General features: G+C 40.0%; 1 protein-coding gene across 3 annotated transcripts in view; it reads right to left on the bottom strand.

Annotated features, from left to right (window-relative positions):
- LOC130928022 (oocyte zinc finger protein XlCOF6-like) overlaps positions 1-22,715 on the bottom strand; it is a 33,884-nt gene extending 11,169 nt beyond the window's left edge. For 2 of the 3 annotated variants that reach the window (XM_057854200.1, XM_057854201.1), the window contains exons 1-2: positions 22,426-22,715; positions 11,591-11,995 (exon numbers count right to left, since the gene is read on the bottom strand). In XM_057854200.1, coding sequence (XP_057710183.1) covers positions 11,591-11,995; positions 22,426-22,432 — 412 coding nt within the window. In that variant the 5' untranslated portion in view covers positions 22,433-22,715. Of the gene's footprint in view, positions 1-10,773; positions 10,834-11,590; positions 11,996-22,425 lie in introns of all 3 variants that reach the window. The other variant, XM_057854199.1, reaches the window with a different exon arrangement.
- Between the last annotated feature and the right edge of the window lie 636 nt (positions 22,716-23,351).

Raw genomic sequence — 23,351 nt, 5'->3', positions numbered from 1 at the left:
TGCATCTAGCAATTACTATGTGGCATTATTTTGTATCTGTCTGTGTGTGATTCCTCTGATAGCTTTTGTGATGGTAAAGCATTCAGCTTAAAGTACAATCCAACGGCGAAACTTCTAATGACCGAGAAATGGCCCCAGCTATTTTTCTGTATGTGCTTATTTCTGTGTCATTATTGCTATCATAAAATCTTAAGCGTTTCATTTGAAGAAGATCAATATAGCTTTAATGTGTGTGTGTCTCTCTGTTTGTTTGGGGTTTCATTTGTGCGTGCATTTATTAAAAAATGCACTGGGGGGGACCCTGAAACCATAATGTAAACACTTGTATTTAATAATTATGTCACAGCAGCCATTAACAAGTTGTCTTTTTGAAGTGTACTGTTCAAGCTGCAAATCATTTGTGTTACAATGACATGTTTGCACAGGCATATTGATTTTGATAATGTACATTGTTCAAGTCATACACGCTGTTATAAATGTTCATACTTGAATTCTTATTGCTTACATTACATTTTTATAAACTTAATGTTTAGACTGCATATACAATTGTTAAATACAGTATATGAAATTGAATGCTGGTAAATAAATCAACAAGAAACAGTTAATCTGTATTTCATGCATTGATTCAGATTTTCAAATTATATAACAGTACGCTTGGGCGAATTTATCGTCATTTATCGTTATCGAGATAAATCTGCTCAATTTATCGTGATACATGTTTAAGGCCATATCGCCCAGCCCTAACATGGCGCTAACAACACTTCCTCAACCTGTGGCTGTCGGCAAGCTGCGTTGCATCACATGAACAACAACAGCGCTTAAGAGTGCCTCGGAAAACATTCAATCAGAATATTACAGAAGGAACGCCATAGCAGAAGCTACAGTATGAGGGGAAAAGTTTTCATTTGCCTAAATTAGGGAGGCCGATCTAGGTTTTTGCACTTCGGAGCCACTACCGATATTGTTTTGTACTTCCGATCCGATACTGGCCGATACTGATACCGGCCTATCTGAGCATGTATTAAAGTTTAAAGCAGGGGTCGGCAACCTATGACACGCGTGTCAGCACTGGCACGCGAAGGGTTAACCAGTGACACGCGAGCGCATGGCAAAAAAACAAGAAAAAAGCGCCTTTTTTACCTGAAATACAGACATTTTCTGTTGCGCGCCCTGTTATTTAAGCCACACACACATCCAAGAGAATTCCTGTGTAAAGAGACATGGGATTTACTCATGTCAGTGCTTTCACGTATAAAAAGATGTCCCGTGAATGGAGCGGGTTGGACGCTTTCACAGACTTGTCCCGTATTGCCCACTGGCGCTCTCTGTGCGGGAAGGGCCGCTGGCGCGATTTTATAACCTCTGACATTACGTCATTTTTGGTGGGCATCGGCTGTCACAATGTTGGTCATATCGTGTTTTATTCCAGAGTCAGCGTTCCCAACGTCGTAACTGCAGCCAATTCAATCTCATCAAGACTGTATTTAAGAGTGTTAATCCCCCACCAAGATCTGCACCGGCGGCTCCACCCGGGCTGGTATGGGGCTAGATCAGTCTTCTAGCCCCACACGCCCGCGCCTTCCTTGGGCACCACGAGAGCGAGCCTCTCTCTCCCCGCGGAAAGGCTCGCTCCTAGCGGCTCCACCCGGGCCCGCGCCCGAGGCTTCCATGCGCACCACGAGAGCCTGCCTCCTCAGGGATAGGCGGCTCCACTCGGGTTCTCGCCCGAGGCTTCCGTGCGCACCGCGATAGGGAGGCTTTCTCTCCCCGGGGAAAGGCTCGCTCCTCGCGGCTCCACCCGGGCCCGCGCCCGAGCCTTTCGTGCGCACCGCAAGAGCCAGCCTCCCGGGGGCCGCGGCGGCTTCAACGGGGCCCGTGCCTCTCCCCGGGGAGAACAAGTGTCAAACGTCATTACGAGACAAAACATGAAAATTCATTCAAGGATGAGTCTGACAAGGCAGAGACATTAAAACGTGCAGTGTCCAGGTACAGTAAACAAACACACCCTGAAAACCTTTGTCACTGCTAAAACACCGCCACCGAAGCAAGCTATCACTTTGCTCACTGCATTGCAAAGCAAGGAAAACCTGATGAAAAAAAGAAAAACTGATGGCGAATATATCAAAGAGGCGATCTTGTCAAGCTCAGAGGTTTTGGTTGATGGCTTTACTAACACAGAGACACTCAAAAAAAAAAAAAAAAAAAAAACAGGATAAGCTGCTAAAAGTCACAAAGTACAACCCCGAAATCAGAGCTGAGCCAAGGAAAACAGGGCCAGGGATCACATTAAGGTAGGCATCTTTTATCTTTGTAATATAAAAGAATATCTAAAATGCTGCATATAATTTACTGTTTAAGTTGATAGTGAACAACTAGCTAGTGAATTGTTGCACTTATTTTCAAGTTTTGACATTTTCTACAATATGCATTTATTTTTTAGTTAATTGAAAAAGAATGGTAGTTATACGATTTCAATATATGTTCATGTTGTTTTCTTTGGGGTAAAATTACAGCTCTGTTGGATATAAAAAATTAGATGTGCGTCATTAATCTCGGTGTGGCACACTGATTGACAAGAAAATGTGAAAGTGACACTCCACACCAAAAAGGTTGCTGACCCCTGGTTTAAAGTTATTTAGCCTCCTTACTCTGTTGTCAGACTCATGTTGAAAAGGGTTTTAGTACTCTTGATAACAACTAGCCAGCTGAATTAGGCGAGTTTGAATAACAACGGTTGGTAACAAGAAACTGACCTGTTTACTCAGTGATAAACACAAAACATTATAAATAACAAACAGAAACTGCATAGTCAGTCAGTAAAACGTGCAAATAATTAAAGATACACGATAATATCGGTCGCCGATAATTATCGGCCGATAATGGCAATTATGACGTCACACAGATAATCCAGATAATAAAAAAATTCAACCGATAATGCAATCCGATAATTATATACTTGATTTAGCCTCCAAATGTGCACAACCGAAGAATTCAGCATGCTGCCTCCTCAACCCCTCCCTTCTCTGAAGCCCCTGAGGGAGGAAGGGTTGAGGAGGCGGAGTTACACGACAAGAAATAGTTGAATATTATGGCGGCTGTTACTAAAAAAACGACGCTCTCGCCATCTTCGAAACATGTACCGCAGAAGTTCCACGAGACCGAAAGAAAGCGTCCTCATTCAAAACCACTAACCCAGCATCCATTTAAAACTGCATCACAAAGATTTTTGGAACGAATACGAGCCTGCTGCTGCTAGCGGGAATGCTAAAGCTATTGTAAACACTAAGTTAAACTACGGGACTTGTGACGATACAGAGTCGGGTTGTTTGGGAAAGCAGCCCAAGGCGGGTGGTAAACTCGCATCTAAGGCTAAACACCGGCACGACTGGAGACCGATAGTCGGCAAGTAGCCATCCTCCGACGGAGCCCGCCGCTCTGGCTGGTCCGGCAGGCCGCCGCGGCGGGCAGAGCCCGGTTCCACGGCTTCAGGACCTCCGGCGAACACCCCGGTTTCTCGAGCGTTCCCTCACGGCGTGCGAGCAAAGCCAGCCCCCGAATACACTGCGGCGAACCGGCCGGTGCGGGCGGATTATCTGGTAGGAACGTAGCCGCCGCGGAGACGAGATACGATTTTTTTTTTTACCGAAATGACCCGAGAGCCAAAGCCCTGGATAAAAAAATAATGCAGTTTATACGACCACCATTCTTCATGAAAAACATGCCAATCACATTTTCACCGTGTACATTTGGAGAAGTGATGTCCAGTAAGCAAGCTTATCATGACGGCACAGTGGTTAGATGATAATTTTAACATGGAGAAAATCAAGTCAGCCAGCCAATAATGCATTCAGTATGTAAAATGACGAGCGGTCAGATGACTTTGTAACGCTGCCTTTATTTTCGGCTTAACAAAACTCAGGCACAAAACAACACGCACGGAGATGCGAGCTCCAACTCCATCCAAATAGTACTGCCGTGTATCAGTTTAGCTGCTGTAAAACACATGTCGTTAGTGCCGCAAATGTAAACAAAGCGCTGCAGAATGGGTACATGACATCTCGCTCTTTTGAGTTAATCATTTTCACAGTGTGCAACAAAGCATATAACATTAGTAATCACTTTTCAAATTAATCTAATTTATTTGTCTGCTCAATTGCAGTCGCTGTAGATAATCAAAACTTATTGGCACTTATTAACACTTATCAATTTAAATATGCACATTCCTGTTGTAATGAAATAACAATAATATTCTGTAGCCACAAATATTATTCAAAATCTTTTCTTCTTCCAAGTTTTTTTTTTTTTTTTAGGATTAAGTATAATAATGTATTGCTTAAAATAAGGCTGTTAAGATTATTTTCAGCTAGCTATTTTTCTTCCAAGAAATCTGAGAGAAATACACTTGAAGTGCTGGCAGATAATTTCACTTATTTCCAATAGATTTACACTTAAAACTGAATAGTTTTAAGGAGGTGTGTTTTGCAGTGTATTAATGTTACATATGTTAGGAATGGCATACTTTTAAAGGCATTTTTGTGCAATTTAGGTATTTACTCTGTAAGTAATTGTTGCCAAAAGTTTACCATTACACAATGTCAGACAATCTGTCATTATTTAGATGTTGGAATTGACGACTTGTTCATATTTTATGTTGAAAAAAAGAGCAATAAATTATATTTTTGCACAGTAATATTTTCTTTTGTGTATACTTTAAAATTTTACATAAATCTTTAAATAGAATTATCGGCTTGACCTTATCGGTTATCGGTTGGAATGAGGAGGAAATTATCAGTTATCGGTATCGGTTGAAAAATGTATTATCGTGCATCACTACAAATAATATTGTAAACGGTCTTAAAAAAGCAAAACAAACAAATAACCTTAGTGGAAAATTTCACAAAGCGCCCAAGCTATTAGCTGCTTTTAATGTTTGTTTTAATGTAAAAATTATACAAAAAGCCTCTCAGGCTTAAATAAACGACTATTTCAGTATCAACAGTTTAAAACAGTAAATAAAATAGTCAAGTCCTCATTCTGTATCAGCAGCTTTAAACTACATTCAATTAATTTAATATTGCGAATCAACTGTTAAAAGTTGTTAAAATTGCTCCCGTTATTCCATAATTTCCCTTCTGTCTACTTTCGACATGTGAAAGTTTTAAAAGTGTTTTGAAGATAGACTCAAGTCAAGATTTTGCCGATTTAGTATTTTAGATAAAAAGTTAATTAGGTTCGCTTGGAAGGTTCGCTACAACAGCCTTCTGGGGAAGTCTTCTGCTTTAAGATGCCGGCTGTTTACTAACGCCGACAAGTCTGTCATTTCGCATCTAGTTTTACAAACATGTGCTGCTAACGCCGTCGAGTCTGTCATTTTGCATCTAGTTGACGTAGTGTGTAGCGGCTGTCAGCAGGAGTCAGGTATTCCTGTGTTTTATATCTAGCGGCATGAGTTGAGCATTGGCATTACCCGTGTCTATGACAAGCATGATGTTTACTCTCGGGACGCAATGCGCTCCCTTCCTCATTGCGTCCCGAAGACCGCGCTGTGTTTTAGTTCAGGTTTACCTGACATATCTCAATAATCGGAATGTGGATGTTTGTGAATCGTTCTCGAATCTTCCACGGCCGAATCGCTAAAGGCTCATTCAAGGATGTAATGACGGCTGGGCATGTTGTACCGTGGTTCTTGGTCAGGGGTGGGCAAACCGGTCCTCGAGGGCCGCAGTGGGTCCTGGTCTTTGTTCCAACTGAGCCAACACAGATAGTTTAACCAATGAGGTTTCAGCAGAAATGAGAAGCACCTGACTGCAATCGACTGATTGCACTTGTAAAACAGCAGATTGGTGAAAAGGTGTCCTCTTAATGGGTTGCAACAAAAACCCGCACCCACTGCGGCCCTTTGTGGAATAGTTTGCCCACCCCTCTTCTAGGTGTTGGATGGTGCGGCTAAATCACACTTTATTCATGAGAGATAATGGCTCGTCATCCAGAATGATTTCTTCGGCAATGATTCGTTATTCCCTGGGCTTTGGGACTGTCAAGTGCCAGTTTGTCACGCATAGCAAAAGTGTTTCTGAGAGTGTTAGTTGCGTAGGACCATTCTTTTTGTCTTCGGTTTTCTTATCATACTCCTTATATTGTTTATGGTGGTATTTCGCTAAATGCTTGATTAGGCTGGTTGGATTAAAACTTCTTACAGCTTTACTACCACATTTGACTTTATTGTGGCATATGTTGAACTCTGCCTCTTCGTCTTTGTCGTCCTTTAAGGTAAAATAATCCCACACGGCTGACATTTTTACCAATTTGCAAATTTACAAAATTTGCAGTCATAATGCAGGAGATGCCACGGAGGTAAATTGGGTGTGCCGTAAAATGCAGACCGGATTTTAGGGAAAGCAAAGCAAAAACTGGAATGGCTTATGTAAATCGGTGACCTGGAAAACCCGGACCGGATTTGGAAAAAAAAAAAACTGGATCGGGAGTCTCGATCGGAATTTTTCCGGATCGGGACAACCTTAGCCTAAATGCTTAAGTTATTAAGTGCTTTTTTTTTTTTTTTTTGGGAAAAAAGACATTTTATTTCTTCTTTGTTTCTGTGCAGTAGTAATATTGTTGTCTTTTACTTACGAGGCATGGTCTTCTGTTTTTAGTTGGGATTTCTTAAAAAGTATTTTTGAATTTAATAGTAAACATTTATCGCATTTAAATGGGTGTACTTGATCTATTAATATATACTGTATTCTCACTGTGTGATTGTAAATTGGTTTTAAAAAAAATGGTGGGGGCGCAATAATATCGCATATTGCAATAATTTATGGGATAAATTATCGCACACTAAAATTTGTTATCGCGACAGGCCTACTAGCAGCCATTAAGAAATCTATTACTCGGAGACGGCTTAAAAAAGAATAACCTACTACTGAAGAATGGATAGATATTGTACATGAAATCAATATCATGGAGAATAATTTTCACTCAAACATGAGATTGATGCATTTTATTTGATATGGTCCAAATGGACAGAGTACGTAACACCAATTACAATGGACTTCATTTGACGCTCAAAAGAGAAAGTACCTCCTAAGTATCCTGGGTGAGAAAACAATACCTGGTGTGCTCCCAAATGTTTTAAGTTGCTGGGCGTTATTTTTATTTACCGTTTTCTTTCTAAATTATGTTTATTATTTTTTGTTCTCCTTAAAAGAAGAATGTAAGGAATGGAGAAATGGACTATATTTAATCATCACTGTAAGTACAATGTATATTATTTGTGGGATGTTAAAATATTAATTAAAAAAAAAAAAAAAGATGCACAACATCACAGTATGCATGACACCATTCACAACTGAAGCAAGTGTGTAAGTAAACAAACAACTGAAGCGTCCGTTTGTGTAAATTGTAGTTCATGTGAACCATATTGTTTACTTTCCTAAATTTATTGTTGGTGTATAAAGAGAACATTCATCAATAATTAAAGATGCATGACTGCAAATTTACCTTTGCAGTATTTTTTTTGCACTGGCTCTCTTAACTCTGGCTGCCTTTGACGGCGCTAGACACCCAATCCACTTAGACTGGAAGAATCAACAGGAAGTGAGTCGGAAATGCCCCAAAATGAACAACAAATGACCTAAAATGCCGCCAAATTAAACTCATGAGTTGCCATTGACGGCCATTGACAACTGATCCGTTTGAAGTGGACGTCTACCAGTGATAAAGCTCACAGCAGGATGAGAAGCGCTTGTTCTTCATGTTTATAAGTTGTTTAGTAGAACGATTTCCCGACAAATGTATCAATAATCGTTGTATTGTCATATCGTGAGATCATCGTTATCTTGAGCTTTGCATCGTCAATCATATCGTTTAATGAGGTACCAAGAGGTTCCCACCCCTATTCATGATGGGAATTATTTTCAAACAAGAATAACAAAAGAAAAAATGCTTGTCTTTATTAAAAGCTTCATTGAGTGCCTGACAACAGTCTCTCACTTGAATAAATTGCCATAGACTGGTGGTAAACAAATAAAACGATGATTGACACATTTAAAGCCTTCGATCGTAGCGCTACCGAGCTTTCTCTAGCTAGGTCAAAGCTACAAACCTAACCAAACCCATACCACTAACTTTGTTTTCTTCGATGAGGGAAAAAGTCGGTGTTTCACCTTCTGCAGCTATCGTGTAGCACAGCTGACACAGTGAGCAACAACGAGCCATACTCGCAGCTGCGAGGGATTTCTACCTCCATTTTTGGGGTACAAAGAATAGTTAATACCAGAAGAACGGTATGACGGAAAATTTTATTGATTTTGAAACCGTGTCGTTTTCATACCACGTTATACCTTCAAACCGGTAACCGGCACGTTTATATACCGCAATTTTTTGTAAACCATAGAGGCGAACATTACAGACGAGACATTTCTGCGCCTCGTTTTACACATGGGAGCGTTTGTAAACCTTACCCTTGAATACTTCCTGAATACAAAACACACAATTGCTGGAAAATGGGCTACACAACGACAAAGACTGCAACAAATTTATGTTGGGCGGCGGTTTGGAATCACGTCAGTCTGGTGGGACGTGGACGGCAAACAGTTTCAGCCCCGAGTATCAGTTGTGCGAGAGGAAACAATGAAATACATGATGATGACAATGGCTTCTCGGCAGTGACGTGCGGTAAGGTTCATGGTTGGTGAGGCACTGACTCCTTTAGTGTCAGATTTCCAAATATATAAACCAAAAAGGGTAGCTTATTCAATTGGCTACTGGTTATTTCATATCTCATCAGCATTCTTCACAAAACACGCGCACACCGTACATATTATCGATACGTAAAAGTAAGAAAATAACATGCATTTGCTCTACACCCTCAATGTGTTGGCCGTCGCAATTCTATAATTCATGCAACATAAATGAGAGTAAAGAGTGGTGTACAAAACCACAGAATTCAATTCTGACCTTTAGTGAAATATTCAGTTGTTTTTAAAAAATTCTGATACTTAAATCAATTTATTACAGATTGCTAAACAAAAAGTGTGAAAAGAAAAACAAAGTCCAAAATGTAGTTTTTAAATATTCTATTGTATTTTTCTTAGTCTAAGCTCTTTTTTTTTTTTTTTTTTAATAAGATTGAAATGAAAAATTTTTGTGGTCTTGCGCCTGTCCTTCACCACAAAAACCGCCGTTACTTTGGAAGGGCATAGGTTTGGTCTCAACATTCGTAGGGACGATATAACAGCATAACCTGCATGTAGGTACACTTTTTGCTGGGGACGGGACATTAATAAGACCAAACAGATTGGATGAAGGGGGCAAAGGGCCACATTTCTCATGTATATGAACCTAATTAATTAATAGGCAAAAATTATCAATGCAAAATAAATCCTTATCTACTGATAATGACTTTAACATGCATTGGTTCAGATGATACACTGTTCGATTCAAACCTTTGTTTTCAAAAAATACTAAAGAAACATTTTGAAAACTTCCTGAATAAATGTCTGGTTTTTATTAGCAAACATAAACATAATGAAAATAATTCACTTAATAATGGTAGGGTCAATTCTATCCTTACAACATATGGAACTATTGAAAGATCTAAATTCTCTATATAACTGAACATTATATCAAGCAAAAAAGGTAAGGTTGCTTTTTAGCATCCTGAAAAGTTGGTAGTGTTATGTCCCTAACGTCCCTATGCAAACCTACGCCCTTTTTGTAAAAGTCCTCCTTATTTTCCTTTACTTTAAAAAATCTCTCCGCCTCAATGGAGAGAATTGCTTTAATTAGATCGTTCTGAGTTCTATTTGACAAGCCAGAAAACACAGTGGATGTGTCCAAATGTCTAGCTAACCTTTCATCTTTCTCAGCAAAACCATGTAATCGTTCTACATATATGCCACGTTTAGAAGAGTTTACACGCTCATCGTTACCACGAAATGTTAACTCCTGTTTAGCTAGGATGCAGGTTGCATTAATGAGGTCTTTCAAACTCTTTCGGTTTACCTTGGGCATTGTGGATGCTACCGTTGAACTTCCGCTGTTCGTCAAAGCCAAATCGATCCTTGAGCTTCCAAAAGTTTTTAAAGCAATCAGGCTTTAAATGTGAGTGGTCGAGCTCTCATGTTTGCTAAGGCTTCGTGGTAGTTTTTTAATGTCACAATATCTCTTGTTAGTCCAGACATTGCCACAAGTTGAGAAGAAAAGGCAGGGAAAGCAGCAAAGGCGATTTTTCGAAGGACAGCCACATAGCCAGTCTTTTCGGGTGTACCAGTCCGTTTGAAAAGCACGAGTTATCTTCTGTCCCATAGTTTGAAGCAAACCTTTTAGCTCCGGTGTTGTTAATCGCGTCCACTTTTGACGGAAAGTCCAGTTTCACGTACGCCCCCTTTCAGTGCGGCAGAGTACTATCTGCCGCAACCTGTGCCTTTTCACTGCGGTTTTATTTCCCATCAGCTAAACTAAATATGTCGCTAACAAACATTAAACTTTAAGGGTTAAAGACATTAGCCAGACTGTGGAAAATCAGGTCAAATAAACGTATCTGGAAACATTATAATGGTGACATGCAGATGTACGGCAACCAGCACGCTCCAATTCCATGTATCAACCCAGTTTGTTATGGATTGCGCAATCAGAGGTGAGGCTTTACTCGTTGCTGCCGCACCTCTCGTTTCATTTCGTTATTTGAACAGGAAATGGGCAAATTCAGCGATTTTGACTATAAAAAATGTTTGAAATGAGTCATACATTAAGAGCAAGGCTCTACCTCACCTGCCTCCCCTGACCGCACGTCACTGCTTCTCGGTGCATGACCTCTAGAAGCCTCAATACCTACGGCAGAGATGAAGACGTTGGCATCATCCGAGAAGGGCCACCTGATTACTTTAGATGGGTAGTAGTCCTTACTCCCGCTAACTATGAAATTACAAAAAGGGGGGACTTCCTCTTCAAGATGTAGTTGATTTTGTTTCCCTGATTTTTAAAAAAAAAAAAAAACCTTCCTTGCTCCAAAATTACCTACTTATCTCCCCTTTGTTGATTTGAATACATTTTATGTTGCAAAAGTGTATGTTATTTAATATGTATCAGTATGGGTGTCCAAAACTTGTTTTTAAAATGAGAAACTCGATTTTTAGCTCACATGATTTGAACTACTTTTAGGGTGTCAAAAATGTCCTCCTGCTCAGAAAAAAAATATTTTAAAGTTTCCAATGATGAATCAGGCATGCACGTTGAGATATTTTAAATATGGTTGAATTGGAGATCTCAGAACAGAATTTCAAGCCACATGAGTGTTTTCTGCCATGTGCTCATCTTTCACACAATCATGGTGCACATGCTTGTTTTGCAGACCATTACTCTACACGTGCTTCCGTTTCTTAAGTTTACACATAGATGCGTTGCACCTTAAACACGCGCTGATGTGGCGATGTCAAAACGAGTCAGTCGTATTTCGTAAAACAACAAGGATTGGACACACTATTGCATAAAGACTAAACGGATTGAATAAATGCCACCAAATGACAGTTCTGGCTTCTTCTTCAGACCGAGCCCGGCACTCCATCAAGCTGAGTAATGTGATACTCACAGAACAGGGAGTGTGATGTGAAATCGTCACTCTCTGATGGTGGAGCGATGAGGTTGTCTGCCTGGGACCCTTCTTTTGAACAGCTGCTGCTGCCATTTGGAGGCTCCGCCCCTCTGCTGGCCTCACTCGGACCTCCATCTTCACCCTTTAAGGGCTCACCAGTCCACTTGGGGATGTTCACCAACTCCACTTTAATATACGAAGGGTCCTCCTCATCCTTTTCGAGGGGGGGATGAGGTTGCTGCTGCTCCTCAATGTGGGGGTTCTCCACTCTAATGAAATACTCCTCCTGCTCCTCTTTAATGTGGACAAATTCTTCCCCCAGCTTTTTGATGTACGGCGACTCTTCAGCTACCTCCATGCGAGCAGACTCCAGGCGTTCAGGACGATGCGCGTGACTGAAATCTGCCAGACCAAGACCATAAAAACACATGGGTCAAATTTTATGTCTTCCTTTGCCATAATATGTCCCCCCAAAAATGTACTGCTTCAGAAGTAATCCTCTGCGACTATTTTGGATTTATTCGTATTTTGTTGTCATCCACTAAGACACAATGTAATAGAGCCGTCCCGACAAGTCGACGCTGTTGACGTAGTCGATGAAGTAAATGCATCAACGAGCACAATATCCCATCGACGGTTAAAGGTGAGTTAAAAAAACAAAACAAAATTCATGCGTGGAAAGTTGAGAATGTCAGATGCCCAAGATGCAAGCGAGGAAAGCGACACAAAGCCAAAAAAGCAAACCACAGAGGCCAACGCATGGACTTAATTCAACGGATAAAAGGAGGGTGTCACTGTCGTCTGCAGTCTCTCGTAAATCCATATTAGGAATGGGCGATATGGCCTTAAGTCAAAGAGAACTACGAGAATAAAGTTGTACGATTGCTACAAGGAAAAAAAAAGTCATTGATGTATATGAATCAATATATTAAGGATTTACTTATTTGTTCGTTGTCTATAACCTGGCATAATCCTTATCGGAAAATAATGACAAAACAGATGGCGTATTTGCATTTAAAGAAGTATTTTTCATCTCATTGAAACAAATCATTATATGAATTTGTACTAACAATCAGAAAAGTAACTCCCACAAAGACACTTCAGTTTGAAATAAAGTTGGATTGGCTCATGTAAATTCAACATATTTGATTTAAATCTAAATGGGTAATCCATTGAATGTGTTTCAGAATATGGACCAGGTCAGCACGATGTCAAAGATGGCATCACAGACTGATGAATGGAGAGTGCTGCTGACGGCAACCGTCGGCCATTAGTTGACAGTGCCCATCTCAACAGAGAACGGTGAGATTTTTCTTCAATGAACCGAGAAAGACATTTGGACATTTGGTACATTGGACACAACTGTACAATGCAAGTTTGAACTGCTTGAGTGTTTTCATTTCCTTGATCTAATTTTTTTTAATTCCTGTGTGGGTGAAGACAGACTTGAGGAACAGGGGGACCATCTCACATTGACTATAAAAGGACTACATATTGCTGATTCCCTCCATCCACCACCCTCCTTTTTTTTTTTTTTAAGTCCAGGAAAATCAAGTGTTCCCAGGCAGGATGCAAACTTTGCAAATAGATCTTTGTTATGGTTCTTGAAAATCTTATTTTTCATGATATGAAACAAATTTGCCGCGGCACAACATGATGGGGTTGTCCGACTCAGACACAGTCCACCACCACCACCGCTTCAAAAAATCCTAGGGGAAACCCTGTAGCTCCAAGTTAAGGTACATGTACGTCCTGGAATGTGCATAGCTGCTCACAGCAACTTTTTTTTCCCATAGCAAAAGTACAACTTTAATGTCGTAGTCCTTATTTCATTTCATTTTGTTGGCCCTAATAATTAGTTATAGTGTCCAATCAATGTGAATCATTAAGTTTTCCTCACTGACTTCACTCCAGTGATTCGTGACATTTATCCATCTACTCTGCTGGTGCTCACGCTGATGCTTAGGACAATATAGTCATACCACTAAAAGAAAATGTAAGAATTGTTTTGAATCCTGTTGGAAAATTGAAGTCACTCACAATGTTCTGAATCTGTTTATTTGCTAGTGATTTTTTAGGGCTGCAGCTATCGAATATTTTAGTAATCGAGTGATCGACTGAAAATTCTATCGATTAATCGAGTAATCGGATAACACTTTTTTTTTTTTAGGTAAAGAGCAATTATAAATAGACATGGAAAAAAAAGACATTTAATCCAATATTGAACCATTTTCAGTCAATCAAGGTCTTTATTTTCGATGTACATTGCTGAAAACAGCCAACAATTGCATCTCAGATGTGACGAGAAAAAAAATTCACTGCTTTCACTCAAAAAACTTCTACATCTTGTAAAAAAAAAAAAAAAACATATTTCTGACCTAAAAATGTAATTACGCTTGATAACACACATCACATGAAAGCTACGTGTTTTTCCCACGTGTTTCAATTGGATTTCCATTTGTGTCAAGCTATTTTTAAGTTCTAGTTAAGTTTTAAGTTAGTCTAAACTGTAAATGCTGAAAGGATTTTGAGTTTTTGCAGTGTTCAAAATAAATGTATGATACCTGCCGCTGCCTAATGTGCTGGAGCACATTAGGAACCAGTGCTACTTATTTAGTTTTATACTTATTTACTTATTCAGTGCTATTTATTAGCGGTGAGAAGTCTACTGCTTAAAGATGACGGCTGTTTACTAACACTGCCCAGACGCGTCCGAGTCTGTCATTTCGCACCTAGTCCTAAATGCATGCAATATCTATGAGACGCATCGGACACTACCTGCTACCACAATAGCATCATGCGGGCATAGTTTTTAGCAACGTCGGCGTAGTTTGTAGCGGCTGTCAGCTGCAGTAAAGTTTTTTTTTTTTTTTTTTAATTGCTTCTTCCTTTACGCACGTGATGTCAGCGCGTTGTCCCGCGTTAAAAGCAGTCCGGGCAAAACGTGATGCTTAGAGCTGGCAAAATTAAACGATTCGAGGTGAATAAAATTACTCGAATCAGTTTTTAAACTCGGGTTACTGGAGTTGCTCAAGTATTTGTTTCAGCTCTATGATTTTTTTTGTCACTTCTTTCTGATTTTGGGGCATTTATTGGTCACTTTCGGTTTGAGTTTCAGGACAGGAGCAAAAATTCTCCCGAAATGAATAGACCCCAATCACCAACGTCACACAATCACGTGATCCCTGTATTGTGTCGCCATATTGTCCGTCATTGTGTGTCCGTATTGCCATTGATCGTAGTTTCTAAAAGTAGATTCACTTGCAAATTATGGAAGCCCCGGTGCTTTCAGACGCTGTTAACTCATTGGATGAGTTGCATAAAAGCCGTTTTTTGGAAAAGCTTCAGTCGATCCAGTCGCCAGATCCATATTTGATGCCCAAACCGATGTTTCCTCCCGTCTGGTCCCGTCCCGTGTGTCAGAGCTCGTCCTGAGACCACAAAATTTCCAATCATACTCCAGATTATGTCACGATGAGGAGTCGGGTACCCAAAATCGGCACCGGCCCGAATATAAACCGACATTTGGTCAGCTGAGCGTCACCGTTGTCACGATTGTAAAATGAAACTTGATCGACAACGGGCCGCTGTGTGCCGAAAAATAGCTGCCCAGCGTGAAATGTCCCCCCCTGACAGGAGTGCTTATTTATGGCGCTTGATTGATGTTAAAACAAATGTTTTCATGGACGCATTACAGTAATGGATTTACGACTGTAAGATCAGTTTTAAATAATTAAATTACACAAAATATTAGTACTGTATTTTAGTAACAAATCGTGGACTGGGCCACATAACCATCTTTGAACAGAAATGTATTAGTCTACAGGTTTTCGCGACCATATCCCAATGACAATCACACAGGTATGACATTTAGCAGAGTAAAAGAATACATATTCACGGTACAAGAAAGTCGTCTCCGTGTGGGCGCTGCCGTCAGGGGGGACATTTCACACAGGGCAGCTATTTTTCGGCACAACACCTGTTGTTGCACTCACCTTCTTGCTGCGCGACCGTGGCGACGAGCTTCGTAGTCTCCGTCTGATGATGTCTGCGATCGTGTTGGCATCATATTGATGTTTTTGCCGCTGTCTAGCGGCTGTCGACACAAACGCATCATGGACCGAGATAAACAAACCGTGCTGATTTTGAGATTTGCCCACAATGGGCACACAGCAACTACTAAATTGACCATCTATCTTCTCTGTTACTGCAACCAACCGCAACACATGCCTTCACCATTTTGATTAATCAATGTTAACGATTGTCAGGAAGGTTTTTGGGTTCGTTTACTAGGCGGTGATTCCTTAGACAAGCAGAAAAACACGCAGTAATAGAAGGACTGTACGTAGCTGTAATATGTAAATACTATGAGCTGACGGACAATAGACCCTACTCAAATGACGTCACAACCACGCCTCCGCGCCATATTGTCCGTCAGCTCATCGTGTTTACGCATTACCTCTACGTAAATTCCTCCTATTATGGCATGTTTTTCTGCTCGTTAACATTAATAATCAAAATGGTGAAGGCGGATCATCAGTTAAACAGGGGTGTCCAAACTTTTTGCAAAGGAGGCCAGATTTGGTGTGGAAAAAATGTGGGGGGCTACCTTGGCTGATTTACGTAGAAAAATATATTTAAACAAAGCAAGCCCTTCTGTGTGTCACATTTGCTTTATTATTATTTTTTTTAATTCATAATTTCAACAATCTCGCCTTTGTGGCGTTCTCTTTCGACACTCGGGCTCTTGTGAAATACTGCTGCTGTGAAATTAAACTAGCTTCAAGTTGCTTTCATTTCTCGCTGCTTATCTTCCCTGTTATGTTGTCGTACATGTGAGCGTGTCAGCGTCACATCAAACTCTTTGAAAACAGCGACTGTCTCTTTGCAAATGAGGCAGACACAGTTGTTGCGTATTTTATTGAAGAAATAGTCCAATATCCACCTATCCTTGACGCGTCGGCCATCGCAGTCAACTTTTTTTTTTTTAATTGATTGTCGCCATTTTAGAAAATTGGAAGGGTCACACGGGGTAATGTTGCTTAGAGTGCTGCTCCTAAAAATTTTTCATAATTTCGTGAGAATAGGCTGAGTTTCTGTGGACAAGATAGTTGTCAATATCAGGATAGCAGATGTCAGGCAGAGACGGCGAAGACAGCGGGTCGAAAAATATTGATTTAGGCAACAAATATGGATCTGGCGAATGGATCGACTGAAGCTTTTCCTCATAACGCCTTTTATGCAACACATCCAATGAGTTTACAGCGTCTGAAAGCACCGGGGCTTCCACGAATTGCACTATAAATTGCACGACAAATTGAAACCATTGAGAATACGGATAAACAATGACGGACAATATGGCAGCCGGATACAGCGACACGTCATTGTTTGACGTTGGTGAATAGGGTCTATATGGCGGCACCAGTCAAGGGGGCGGAGCTGTGACGTCACGTGATTGGGGTCAATAGGCAGTGACTCAAACTCAACAGAAACATGTAAATGCCTTAAAATGAACAAAAAGGGATCTGTAAGCGCCCCAACGATATATGAATTCTTCGCAGGAGCATATCGATAACCTTTTGGGATACAAAGTATCACGGTATATCACCATTTTGCTATTTTGTCACACCCCTACTTTACATGCAAGAAAGAATCATGATTCTAGCTTCAGCATTCTAGTGAATTTTGACCATTATTTTACATCGTTGTACAATTTGTTTGTTGGGTTTTGCAGATATTTGCTCCAGTGTTATATGTCCCATGACTAAATTTAGCCCTAGTTAGTGTTAATATTTTGTTTATTTTTCCAATTGAGCAACATTGTTTTGTTTTTTTAGCGATCGTTAAAGTCGCCAGTAGCAGAAGGGCCTGATTACATGAAATATTCAGATCACCAAGCAGGGCAAGATTTGGAGACAATGGAATCCCGCACTTCGAAAGGGATGAGAGTTCCTTCATTACCCACAGCCAGACCTGTTGTACAAATATGTATCTGGAGTATTCGCCTGACAGTTTGGACCAAGGGCGTAGGTTTGCATAGGGACGGTAGGAACATAACACTTGCAACTTTTCAGCAAAAAGTGTTCATGCAAGTTATGTGTTTATACCGTCCCTACCCATGTTGAAACCAAACCTACGCCCTTGGTTTGGACATTTATTGGATTGGCAAAAGTCCATTTTGTACGCATTAAATTGAGTTTAATGCTATCTATGCAGAATTTTAAATTTGATAAATTGCAGATTGCTGTTCGTAGTCATTATAAATGTATTGTTACAGATTTGTGTCCCAGCAACTACTATAGGATGTGAGTGAAAAGTCGTTACTCCATTTTTCGATTGGTAAATGTGTAGAATTGTTACATGAGAATAATTTCAGTGCTTTACATCACATTTAAATTAGAAGGAGACGATCAAAAACAGTAAAGATAAAAACAACAGATGTGGTGCTGAGTGACAGCACTAATCGGACATTTTGTGACTCTAAACATTCGAATGGTAATGTATAGTAGGCCTGAACGATATATCGTTTAAACATCGCCATCGCGATGTGCGCATGCGCAATAGTCCCATCGCAAGGACGTGCGATAGTTTTTTCATTTCATTTTTTTAAATCCAAAAACGTTTGTTTTGAGGAAGGAGCGCGAAGGAGAGCGCACAGCCTCTCATCTCATTCCCTCCAACTCGCAGTCATCGGCTCCTCCCCCTCCCCTGCTACAGCGGAGTGGAGGGAGGAGGGGCCGAACAGCAGAGCGGAGGGAGGAGGGGCCGTTTTCAAAGTGAAAGCAAGCAACACGTTGAATAGGGAAGACTGTCTCCAAAAGGAGTTTTGGAAGTATTTTGGCTATCGACAAGAATATAAGGAACAAAAAACAGCCCTGTTGACAGTGCCTCGCCATGGTTGCCTCAACAAGAAGTAATCCGTCGAACATGTGGGACCATTTAAAACGCAGGTATCTATGCATTCCTGCTACGAGCTTCCCATCAGAGGCTTTTTAGTACAGTTGGGAACATTGTTACGTGCCAACGTTGTTGTCTCAAGCCTGCAATGGTGGATAAACTAGTAGTCTTGGCCAAAAACCTATGAGACCCAGTTGAGAATTGCTGAGCAAGGAAGGTGGACGATATGCAGACAAATACATAACACAGCTGCAGGAATGTCTTTTCTTCTTTTTATTCATGTGACAGCTAACAGGAAGGCAGGAAATTTGGGAGTTAAAATGGTTCTGTTATTCATCAGTTATTTGCTGTTATTCAGTTCAATTATTTACAAGTTCAATTGAGTTTCTGTTTCTTTTATATTTAAATTAATTGTAAATCGTATTTTTCAAATAACTATAGTACAGCTGCAAATAAAGTTTTGATACTTAATATTTTTTTAAATATTTTTACAACTTTGTTGCAGTTTTGCAGTTTTATATTGTTATATTTTGTGTAAACAACTCAGGGGACTAATGCACTTGCACTTTTATTTGACAGATTTAATATTTAAGTTCAAATATGTTGACAACTTTATTGTTTTACTGAGGTTTTTATTTATTGTTATAGTTTGTGAACAACTCTTATTTGTCATATTTAATATTTTTGTTCAACTATGTTTACAACTTTGTTGTTATTTTACAGAAGTTTTTATTTATTGTTATATTTTGTCAAAAACTTAGGGGACGAATGCACCTGCTCTTTTATTTGTCATTTAATGTATTTGCTGCTGTTGAAGTGTCAAATATTGTGTTCAATAAATTATCTATTTTGTGCAGACATTGCTTCCTGGATCCCTTCATAATAATACAGCAATCTTAATCATTCACAAATGAAACGGTATTATATGAATACACTGTGGTCACGGTGTGTCATGCAAAGTATTTCCAAACAGCTATTCAAGTCATCTAGTGAAAATTTCTTTAAAAAAAAAAAAAAATATATATATATATATATATATTTATATATATATATATTTTTTTTTTTACTATCGCAATATAATATCGCAATATATTGCACACCTCAAAAAAATCGCAACAATAGTTTTTTCCAATATCGTTCTGGCCTAATGTATAGTAGTGATGTTACGCTTGAAGCAGACGCTCGAGACAAGTGTCGAGCGCTCGCGGCAGAAGTATCACGAATCAGTCGTCCCGATGTCTCGCTGGATCCGGTGGAACAGCTAGTGACGTCACGCTCGAAGCAGACGCCCGACAAGTGTCGAGCGCTCGCGGCAACAAGTATTCCGATACGTTGTACTGATGCCTCACTTCATTCAGTGGAAAAACACCTGGCCGCGGAAGCAACGCGTTGTGATGTCACACGCGTGTCGGCCGTGACCGTGTCACTCAGGTAGCGAGGGGTCGAGTCAGTCAAACTCACAATGCTTATAAAAAGGGGAAATATCCCTCAAAATGTTGTGGGTTGTGAGGAGAGCTTTTGCGCACATTACGTCATATTGAGAACGAGGGAGAGTAAAGTGAAATTAGATCACACATTAAATTGCAAATGCACATAGTATAGGCATTCATTGACACACTATACACTGATTTATATAATACGCACACACACACACACACGCACCCCCCAAACACACGTTACTTTTTGTGTCTATCAGTCAATTTTTGTGTTTGTTTGTCTATCTGCCAGTTTGTATATTTGTATTTCTCAAAAGCTGGAGAGGTCATTAGCAAAAAGAGGAACCGGCTGAAACCAAATGCTGCTGAGATGAGTTTGTTTTTAAATAAAAATGTGTGAAACACCCAAATCCCCATCCCAGTGTCACTAGCATTCTATACACCTACCATCAAGAGTTCCCTATTCCACAAGCATTTCCGTTTTTCATTTAAAAGTAACAAAACAGCTTTTTCTTTGTTTTTATTATCATTTTTAATTAATCTGGGGAAGAATAAAGGATACATTTCATGCTAGGGGTCGAACTCACTACTGCTTGCACACTAGGCAAAGTATGTAACCACCATACGACCCACATATTTAGTAGGGTTGGGAATCTCTGGCATGAAGCCGATTCGATATGTATCTAGATACACAGGTTACGATTCGATTAAAAAACGATACATTTTTAAGGCCCAGCGATTCGATACGATTCGATACAGTTTAAGAACGATACGGTTCGATACAGAGTGAAAATGATACGATAGTAAACATTTGTTGTGTGTGTTCGTACAGTATTTTAAAAATATAAAAAAGACCATATTTTTTAATAGCAAAATTTACAAAATTTCATACCAATGTTATGTTTTATTTTTTATGAGAAAATAAATACGGCTTACTATATGACCGTCATTTTGTTGGATGGGACTGATAATACAATAAAACTCCAGTCACAGACAACAATAAAGTGCAGTAATTCAATTACTGTATTTCCTGGTGTTTTTAACACAAGAGGTAAGTAATTTAAGTGCAAACTTTCAATGTAAACATCTTACAAACAAAAAATATTAATTATATGCAGCAGCTCTTGAAAAAAAAATTAAACCTGCTAGTGTTATCATAAATAAATAATAAATTATGCTTTACGACTGGTATAATTGGGGGAATAAAAACAGCATTTTAGACAGGTCAATAATCATTACTTTAACCTAATACACAGCAAAGTCATTCACTTATGCCCGTGCTTCCTCATTTTTTATTGCTCATCACTGTCCATATCTTTTTTGAAGGGCAATTTTTTCTTGAGGAAGATCAACTAATCCACATGTTCTTGTTTAAGCAGACTGCGTTTCGTGGAAACAATATGCCGCCCTTTCCAGCATTGTAGTGGGTTATTATTCAGGGTTAAAACTCACGATTTCTGTACCGATCCACACTTCACACAAACTCTGTCCCATGCGAACAGATCTGGCTGCTTTCATCACTTAAAAGTCCGACTTTTGTTTTCCTGGGTGCGTTGAAAATCAATCACAGCACGTCGCTGCCGTCGGTGATCACACGGTCCATTGTTTTAGCATGTTGCTTCGTTGCCACTACTAGTTTCGTTTTCGTTTTGGGCTGTGAAGAAAACGCGACGCTGCGTGCGTTACAGTGGTTTCGTTAGCTCTCGCGTTGTTATGACACGCCCGTGACGATCAGGTAATGACGGCGACTAGTAGCGGTTCTATCGAAATGCATGGGAAGTAACTTGTGGCAACCACGACTGTGAGTAGTGCTTGTCCATATTATATCATGCGTGCGGTCTCGATCTAAGTGTGCGCTGTGTGGCGAATGACGCGCACTTGTGTCATTCACTGAAAGACACAAGCGTAGCATGTGAAGTAAAAGTTAAATTATCACATTAAGCAATGCATTGAACTAGGCATTAGAAGCCGATTCTTGTGCTCACGATAGCCGAATTCTATCTCTACTATCGGTTCACTGAATATTTAATGGCTAATTACTGTCGAATGGTAACTTTACAATCGATACATCTGTATCTCTCACCTGGAAAACCGGATATCCGGTCGTATCGGTTTATCGTTCTCAAGCTTAATATTTAGTTGCTCAGATGACACCTGGTTATATGAAAGTTCAATATATTTTTGTCCAACAGATGTCATCAAACTCAATTGTGTCATGCCTCGTAGCACTGAACCATTTCAACACATTTGCTTCAGTGATACAGAAAGCAGTGGTGAAGCAGTGTCGTGACTCACCACACTGAATTGTGTCAAATGCCTCGTAGTACTGAACCATTTCAACACATTTGCTTCAGTGATACAGAAAGCAGTGGTCAAGCAGTGTCATGACCCACCACACTGCTTCATGGCTAATACTTCATAACACTGAACCATTTCGACACATTGCTTGATATTGATTCACTGCTTCAGAAAGCTTGAGTCATAAGTCAACTGACTCACCTGACATTTTGGGACTTGATGTTTGCTTGCTCGCCGACGTGTTGATCCCAGGCGCGTTGTTTGTTCTCTTTGTTAGCGGCTAAACTAGGCTAGGCTAACAAAGCAGGCCTCGAAGTTTCAACGTGCACCCAAACGACTCGAAGCAGAAGCGAGATTGAACGGATTCTTGCCCAAAAATATCTGACAACTTTCAGTCGATTACATTACGTCTTGGGGCTTAGTGGATTGTCTTCAAAGCACGACTTTTCCAAAGCAATCGGACTGCAACTCCAGCCACACACATTCTTTACGTCATGACGCATGACGCGCACGTATACCACACCTCTTGCTTTTTTTTTTTTTTTTTTGCATACTTTTCATTGTCCAACGTGAAACAGACAGGAACACTATTTTTTAAGGGCCTTATTTATCCATGGTCATTGGTGGTAGCTTTGCATGTAATACAAAAGAAATAATCTTTGTCAATTCGTTTTTTTTATTTTATTTTTTTTGGAATGGCGTTTCTTCGGCGCACGGCACAGCCCAAACCGGTTGCCCGTCGACACCGTTCAAATACCGAAATGACCGGAATTCTCGAGCGATGCAGGGAATTTTTTTTTTTTCTTCAAAATCCTACAATTCTTGTCCAATTCACATTAATCATCATAACATTAAAATTTTCAGGGAATCTAGGGGTAGAAAAGTTGAACAGAATTTACCAAAACCCTACGGTTCCCCCCAAATTCGCCCCCAAATTTCCTATTAGTTTCTAATGTCACGCCATTCCCACGTACGTCGTTCCATTCATTTCGAATGGGAAAAATTTCCCCTTTATTTATTTTCAATGGCAGAAAAACATGGGTGGTTGTGATTTTTGACCAAAAACTTACCGTTACAGCCCACTGACATTCAACTGGTGCCAGGGGTTAATTTGAGCCGGAACATGT

Source organism: Corythoichthys intestinalis, chromosome 13 (genome assembly GCF_030265065.1).
Source record: "Corythoichthys intestinalis isolate RoL2023-P3 chromosome 13, ASM3026506v1, whole genome shotgun sequence".
Lineage (NCBI taxonomy): Eukaryota > Metazoa > Chordata > Actinopteri > Syngnathiformes > Syngnathidae > Corythoichthys > Corythoichthys intestinalis.
Note: the sequence above shows the minus strand (reverse complement) of the source record. Positions and strands in the feature narration are given on the sequence as shown.